We start from the raw sequence: 8,688 nt of genomic DNA, 5'->3' as shown, positions 1-8,688 counted from the left end.
GAATGTTTGCAATAATTTAACTGCACACATCAACACATGGTAGTGCACTACTTGAATCTTTGACTTTATAACAAATATTAATTGTCGTGTTTGTGGTTGATTTTCGTGTGGGTGTGGGTTATTTTTTATGGTGATGTGGGGTGTTGCCGTGTTGGTGTGGGTTAGTTTCCCTTGTAACTAAGGTTATATGTTAAGCGTTGTTAGTGTACAGATTGAAAGTTAAGACTTTGATTAAGTCGTAGTCAAACAATGTACGTAGTATAAATTATGAGGAACTTGCATAATTCTTTTTTGTTTCGTTGAAATTAATTATCATGAAATAATATAATTGTTTTGATCATATAGGTTATTTGGGTTTGTGTGGTTAACGGTGGCGGTGTAGGGTATGGGTTTCGAAAGGAGGACGTAGATTTTGAATCCTAGTTACTTATATTAATTTTAAAATTTGGTCATGCAATATCTGAAAAGAATAAGTAAAAGAAGGTACATATGAAGAATAAAGGTCGAAGAAGTATAACAAATAGATAAATACATTTTTATTGATCATGAGGTTATAAGAAGTATACAATCATTAAAATTAATAATTAATTACGTAACATGAAATGTAAGAGAGGGATAAGCTATGAGTAATACAATGGGCATTCATATACCCTTTATTTTCATACTATTAAGAAATAAATAAGTTGGACACTGAGATAAATCGGTAGCTTAGAATATAAGATTAGCTTAAAAATGATATTACTTAAGCTGTGCCGAAAATTCGCTTCATTCGCATTACTTCTTTACGACTCAAGAGTGTAATTTTCTGAGCAATGTCAGCAGGTAAATTTCCGGCAAATAAGGATGTAGGAGTGAGTTGTAATGCTGGGTTTGCACTATTCAAACTAACAAAGGCAGTAGCCGGAGTTTTGCCAACGTTGATTTGAAAGTGAAGCATTGCTTGTGGAAATACCATCACATCCCCAACCTCTAATTTTTTATAGTATGCGGTATTATTGGTATCAATAAATCCTGCAATGATTGAACCTTTTACCAAAAGAAGAACTTCTGACGTACGATGGGAGTGTACTGGGATAACTCCTCCCACGGCAAAGTCTAACCTGGCCATAGATATGCCTAAACCATTGAAGGCTGGGAACACATCTGAAAATGCTAATGTCACATTATTCCCAAAAACGTTATTGGGAGTTTTTTCACCACGGAAACCTGTGAAAACAAAATCTTCGGTTGTGACTTTAGCAGGATCTTTGCAAGCATATCCTTCTGGTCCTCTAGGAAGACTAAGATCTCCGACACAAAAGTCGAGTTCTATAGCATGTGAGAGAGAGGATAACAGACAAAAGGCGAAGAAAAATGAAAGATTTCTCATTTTGTTAGAAGCTAGAAATAATAGGTGGTGCAAATGGTGGATAAAATGAGACAAGTAAGAGGTAGGTTTTTGTAATGTAGATGGTTTGATTGTACTTTCTTTGCGGCAATTGACACCCTTTATATAGGATTGGCCAAGCATGCAAATGTATGAGACAGTTAACCGTTGTACGCGGCTTAAAAAATAATAAAAATGACGTATGCAATAATTTAAAGAGGAATTTGATTATTTAAGAGAACCAATTCAATTATTTTGTAGTAGCATTTTATTGACTCATAGTTTGCATTTATTAATCCGTTGATTTTATATTTATCCATAGACTTCTTCTTTTTCTTCTTGTTCTTTTAGTTTGAGGTTCCTTTTTCGTTGATTTTAAAAGTACAGAACAAGATAAGTCATCTAAGGTCTTCCATTAAAATTTCCTTTTAAAAAAAAAACTGTCTTCAATCAAATACGGAATATTTCATATATTTCCTAAATTATTACTTTGTATTAATTAATTTGAAATTAAATGTCAAATCCATGCATAAATTACTGTATTCAATGTTAATTAGTTCCTTTTCCTATGATCACACATTGTTCTTAGGGTAGTATTCTATTTTCTTTTGATTAATTTTTAAAAATCATTTCAATTTATAGTAGAGGCTTGAAATTATTTTTCTTTCTGGAATATTTTTTTTTATTGTTACAATGATATCCGCACAGTACATCGGCTTTTGGCTTGACTTTCCTCCTCAAAGATATGAATGACTAATAAATTATTTACTCCGTACTTTTTTTGTATATTCGGTATTCGGCTTTCTGCCCCATAAAGTTGACTAAAAGCAAGAGACTAGAGGTATTAAATCTTTTATCTCAAATGCCAATGCGTGGTTCATGCAAGCGGATACACGATGCGTATAGTGTATAAGTGTATTCCAAAAAAAAAAAAAAAAAGCGAAAAGAATATTATATAAAAATGTAAAAAAACATTTAGTTAAAGTGAAAAGAAATATTATAAAATTGTAAAGAGCAGAAAGAACTTTTCGTCCAAGGGTAATCTCTTACAATACTTACCCTTTTATAAGGTAGTTTCTTACAACATTTTTTTATTAGGTAGTTTTTCGCAAAAAAAAAAAAAAAAAAAAGTGTTTTATAAGGTAGTTTTTCACAAAATATCCTAATAATTTTTTTTTTTTTTTTGGGTGCAAATGAGGGCAAAGCCCGAAAGAAATAAAAAACAAGCTAAGCAATAAAATGTGGCAGTGCCACTCCTAACACATCCTCCCTAAGAACGTGCCTTATTTCTATAGGAGGCGCATCAAAATAAGTCACACGATCCTCCTGAGCAACACCTAAGTTAGCTAGCACATCAGCCACTCTATTCTCCTCCCTATAACAATGAAAGACATGAAAGTTACTACCAAAGACTTTAGATAAACTATGACACTTCTTGAGAATATGCGCACACTCGCCTCCTTGCTACTCTTTGCTTTTGAACGCTTCAACACAAGCCGCATTATCCATCTGAAGGATTAGCTTCCGTACACGCATATCAACTGCCATCTAAAGTCCATAAAGTGCTGCTTGTAGTTCTGCTCTGTAAGCATTGCACACCCCTATACTTGCTGTAAAGGCCTTCAAGAAGCATCCATCTGAATCGCGCAAGATACCTCCTCCCCCTGCCTGTCCTAGTGTGCCTTTAGAAGCACCATCTGTGTTCAAGGTAACCCAACCAGTAGGTGGAGCAATCCATTTCACTAACACCTCCTGCTTAGGTCTTTTGATAGCCCAAACATTAGAGCTCTCTTGATCAGAGAAGGCATATACAGTTTCATCCACCCTTTGATGAATAAAAACACCTTTATCAAATGGGATTTCTGCCTCTCTTCCAAAGCTTTCACAATTTCTCCATTTCCATATCCACCAAAGAGTAATGGCAAAACAGATTGGCCATTTTTTAGAGTAAATAAGACCATTAGCTTCAATGTTTTTTTTAAGCCATACCCGAAGATCACCAGTGAGGAAGGAGGGGTAGTTAGCAGCACTACCAACACTTTTCCAGATTGCTCGTGAAGCAGGGAAGTCACGGAGCATGTGCAATAAGGTCTCATCAGTATTATGCGTGCATCTTTTACAACGGGGATCATCAGTCAAGCTTCTTTTCATTCGATTAGCATTGCACAGGACACGATCATGAAGCAGCAACCACAAAAAGACACGATTCCTCTGCTGTATGGGAATTGACCAAGCCAATTCCCACTTAGAGTCTGTAGCTACTTCCTCATTGTTGCGCATAATTTTCAGAGCATACTTGATGGAGAAACCGCCATTTTTCGAACCCTTCTAGTACCTGATGTCAGTTGCATTAGGGTCTTCAACCAAGGAGTGTGCTGCAATCTGTTGCAGGGTGAATTGGGGTAGTAGGTTGGTGAATTTATCCCATTTCCACCCCATTCCCACATCCCACATCTCTGCCACCATAACCCCATCTAATTCACTTGGAATTGGGGCAGTGATCAAGTTGTTGATCTTAAGTTTTGATGATGACTCAAGGAATCTAAGCAAACCCATTAGGAGCTTTAAGTTTTGTCTATTAGCTTTGATGTATGGAAAGGTTTAATATGCAACGAAGTTCTAGAGTCAGAATGGAGCATGGAACAAGGTCTAAGGAAGAGCTGTGGATAAGTATAGAAGACAATCAGAAGCCAAATTCCTTGAGTGAGGAACTGAAGCTCCAGAGTCGAAGCTTCACAGTATTTCAAGGAGTCTATTGTATATCTTTATTGTTTATTTTAGGCTTCTTGTATTTTTGCTAAGTACATTGTTAATTGATAGGATTTAAGTGGATTTAATTTTATAAAAGATTTTATTTTCCATACTTTAACTGGTTTTAATATTATTTCGGAAAATTATCTTTTTTAGTCAAAAATATCTTATTTATCAAAGGACATTCTGTTTTGATTTTATCCTATTATCTTGGAAAATCTGACTTGGTAAAAACTCTTTTGAAAACGAATCTTTTACTTGGTCAAGGAGGTTGAGAAAATTAAGGGAGCAGTAAACCACTTCCTTGTATATGCTTCAGCTTGCTGCCCAAGCATCCATGAACTACACTTCCTAAATTAATGGAAGTTGTGGTGTAGTGGGAGTTAAGGCAAACGTAAAAGTTTCAACTGCCTTCCTCCTGTATAAATAGGATTAGTTTTCTGTTTTGAAAAGTACACTTGAGCATTACAATTCTTAGCTTTTCTAAAAGAGTCAAAAATCCACTTAAGTCCTTGAGTGTCTTTGTACTTAGCATCTTAGAAGTTTTATCTTGAGTTGTATTGGGGTAGAGTTTGGGTAAACTCTAGAGTGTGTAATTGCTTTGAGTGAAGCAAGGAGAAAGAGAGAGATTCGAGAGCTCAACTGATTGAGGGATCAGTTGAGGGGGAACTTAAGTTCGTTGAGGAACTTTAGTTTAGAGTCTTAATTTGTAATAGGTTGTTTTCCCTGTTATTATTAAGAGTTAAGTTTAAAATCCCTTGTGGTCGTGGTTTTTCTTCTTGATTAGGGCCAAGAAGTTTTCCACGTAAAATCTCTCTTGCACTTTAAAGCTTTTGTTTAAGTTTCTTTAAGAATTCCGCAAAAATTACCCTAGTTCCTCCACAATACAATTCACCCCCCCTCTTGTATTGTTCATTCGAGTCAACAATTGGTATCAGAGCCTGTTCCTCGAAGAAATCAGGAAATCATGACGAGTTAAGTTCCTGGAATCAAGATGAACAATCACGAGAAACTGGAAGAGGGCTACTCTACACAGCGTCCTCCTATGTTCAATGGGAAATTCTACACCTATTTGAAGAACAGGATGGAGATTTTTATCAAAGCCGACAACTACCAGGTTTGGAGAGTGATCGAAGTTGGTGATTTCGAAATTACCAAAACTGCTGGTGAAAATGAGGTAGTACCTAAACCTATGTCTGAGTTTGATAAGGAAGATTTTGAGAAAATGGAAATTAATGCACTTGATGTTAAATTACTTCATTGTGGTCTTGGACCCCATGAACACAACCGTGTTATGGGTTGTAAAAATGCTAAAGAAATTTGGGATTTACTTCAAGTTACTCATGAAGGAACTAACGAAGTGAAACGCTCTAAAATTGACTTGCTCATGTCAAAATATGAACGATTTGAAATGCAACCAAAAGAATCAATTCAGGAAATGTTAACTAAATTTACTAACATTATTAATGAGCTTGTCTCTCTTGGAAAGAAAATCCCTATTGATGAGCAGGTCAGAAAAATTCTAAGAAGCCTCCCTCAAGATGAGAGATGGAGAGCCAAGGTAACAGCCTTACAAGAAACAAAGGACTTCACAAAGTTCAAAATTGAGCAACTTGCTGGTTCCCTCATGACTCATGAGTTGTACCTAGGAACAAGCAATAGTGAAGGAAACCGAGGAAAAGGCTTGGCTCTCAAAGCTGGAGATTAAGAAGACTCTGAAGTAGATGAAGAAGAGGCTGCTATGCTGGTGAGAAGGTTCAAAAGAATGTTCAACCGAAACAACAAGTCAAGGAACTTCACCAAGAAACCCTCTACTTCAAAGGCTGACTCTGGTTGTCACAAATGTGGATCTCTAGAACACTTCATTCGTGAGTGTCCACTTTGGGATACAGAGAAAGGTAAAGGGAAGGCAAAGGAACAAGTTTAGAGCAACTACAACAAAACTCCTTTCAACAAAACAGACATTAGGAAGGCTATGATTGCTGCCTGGGGAGATTCTAAAAGTGAGGATGAAGAGGAACAACCTGAAGAAGAAACAGCTCATCTATGTCTGATGGCCAAACTTGATGAAAAGGCTTAAATGATGAGCTTGCTAAAGAGGTATTCCTTGATCCTAATGTACTTAAGACTTATACTAAAGATGCTCTCATTGATTTAGTGTTTGAATTGGAAGATGACTGGACTCATACTAGTATTTGTCTAGGTGAATGTCAAAGAGCTCTCAAAGTCTGCAAGGAACACAGTACGTGGATTGAGAATCAACGAACTGATGTTCAAAGTAGATTTTTTAAACTTTTTGACAAGAATCTTCTCTTAAAAGAAATGAATGAGAAACTCAAGTTTGAAAATATCATGGTTAATGTAGAACTGACTCAATACAAACTTACTAATGCTAAAGTGTCTCCAAGTTCCTCCTCTGAATCTTTGCCGAAATTTAATGAGGACTTTGAAAAATTAAAATATGATCTTTACGAGTTAAGAATTGAAAAGGCAAAATTCGAGAAGGAACTTGAGCTTCGAAAAGAAAGAAGCTTTAGTCAGTTTGGAATTCCTAAGTGGATTGAGAATGCTCAAACCAAAAGAACTGAAGGTCTAGGATTCACCCGTTCTAAGCATAAGGGCAAGAAAAAATATGTAGACCTGCCTAGCTATAAAGTATGTACCTTCTGTGGTAAAACTGGTCATCTTGTTGCCACTTGTAACAAGAAGGAACAGTCTGTTAGCAAGAATGTTAGGCAAGTTTGGGTAAAGAAATCTGATATTGCTTCAACGTCCAAGGAACCCAAGGAAACCTGGGTTCCTGAATCTAACCAATAAGTTCTTTTGCAGGTCCTAGTGAGGGGGAACAACACGTGGTACCTCGACAGTGGTTGTTCAAAGCATATGACAGGGGATAAATCCAAGTTTCTCTCACTAGAGGCTTATCTAAGAGGAACTGTGACCTTTGGAGACAACAAAAAGGGTGAAGTAATTGCTAAAGGAAAAGTAGGAAGGTCCAGTTCTCATTCAATAGAAAATGTACTTTTGGTCGAGGGTTTGATGCACAATTTGCTGAGCATATCACAATTTTGTGATAAAGGAAACTCTGTAAGTTTTACCTCTGATTCATGAAACATCATTAATGATAAAACAGGAAGGGTTGTTCTTGAAGGAACTAGAAAAGGGAACACATACATTGTGGATCTAAATTCTGTTCCAAGGAACAACCTTACCTGCCTGAGTGCCATTAATGATGATCCTTTATTATGGCATAAACGTTTTGGACATGCTAGCTTCTCACTCATGGATAAACTTAGAGCAAGGAACTTGGTTATAGGGCTTCCCTCAGTCAAGTTCCTCATACAACATATCTGTGATGCATGTGTGAGAGGCAAGCAAGTCAGGTCTTCTTTTAAAAGCAAAAACATGGTCAGCACCACAAAGCCATTGGAGTTAATTCATATGGATTTGTGTGCCATGCATGTTCAAAGTAGAAGTGGAAAGAAATATGTTTTAGTTATTATTGATGATTTTTCTAGATTTACTTGGGTGATTTTTCTGTCTAGCAAAGATGAAACTTTTGATGAATTTGTGTCCTTTGCCAAAAGAGTACAAAAGTCAAGTGGAAATCAAATTATCCACATTCGATCAGATCATGGAACTGAGTTTGAGAATTCAAGATTCGATGACTTTTGCAAAGAAAATGGCATGGATCATAACTTTTCAGCCCCAAGAACTCCTCAACAGAACGGAGTTGTTGAAAGGAAGAACATGACTCTAGAAGACATGGCAAGAACTATTCTCATAGCAAGTGGTCTTCCAAGGAACTTCTGGGCTGAAGCTATTAATACTGCATGTTATATTATTAACAGAGTTATGATTAGACCAATCATCAATAAGACTCCTTATGAACTGTTTAAGGGCAGGAAACCCAATATTTCTCACTTTCGAGCTTTTGGATGCAGGTGCTTTGTTCATAATAATGGGAAAAGGAACATAGGAAAATTTGATGAAAGAAGTGATGAAGCTGTGTTCCTTGGCTATGCATCAAATAGAAAATCTTACAGAGTTTACAATAAAAATACATTGTGCGTAGAAGAAAGCATTCATGTGATATTTGATGAATCTAATATGTTTATGAATGTGCAGGAACAAGACAATAATGATTATGAAATTGGTATGATTAGAGACAGGGAAGAAGAGGAAGAAACCAGCAAGCAAACCAAGGAAGTAAGAGAGGAACCTGAGCAAGAACATTAAGAATATGCAGAAGTTCCTAATCAAGAAACCCCGGAGGAACAAGATCATGGAGAATCTGGCAATGAGGAAAATGCAGAAGAAACTGAAGAAGAAGTGTCTTAAATAGGAGTTCCTGCAAGAGAATTTCAACCAAAGCCATTCAAATATCAAGGCTCTCATCCAACAGACCTTATTATAAGTGATATTGGTAGAGGAACTCAGACCAGATCACAGATGAGGAACTTCTGTGCCTTTCAAGCCTTCCTATCCATTATTGAGCCAAGGAACCATGATGAAGCACTAAAGGATGCTGACTGGATAATTGCCATGCAAGATGAACTCAATGAGTTCGA

General features: G+C 36.5%; 1 protein-coding gene across 1 annotated transcript; it reads right to left on the bottom strand.

Annotated features, from left to right (window-relative positions):
- Positions 1-512: 512 nt before the first annotated feature.
- Positions 513-1,456, bottom strand: LOC145634516 (auxin-binding protein ABP19a-like). Its single transcript, XM_081685940.1, has one exon. It carries the CDS (start codon positions 1,367-1,369, stop codon positions 743-745), a length of 627 nt encoding a protein of 208 aa, XP_081542066.1. The 5' UTR covers positions 1,370-1,456; the 3' UTR covers positions 513-742.
- Between the last annotated feature and the right edge of the window lie 7,232 nt (positions 1,457-8,688).

The sequence above is a fragment of the Chenopodium album genome, chromosome 6 (genome assembly GCF_948465745.1).
Source record: "Chenopodium album chromosome 6, dcCheAlbu1.1, whole genome shotgun sequence".
Taxonomy (NCBI): domain Eukaryota; kingdom Viridiplantae; phylum Streptophyta; class Magnoliopsida; order Caryophyllales; family Amaranthaceae; genus Chenopodium; species Chenopodium album.
This window is presented reverse-complemented; position numbering and strand designations above follow the sequence as displayed.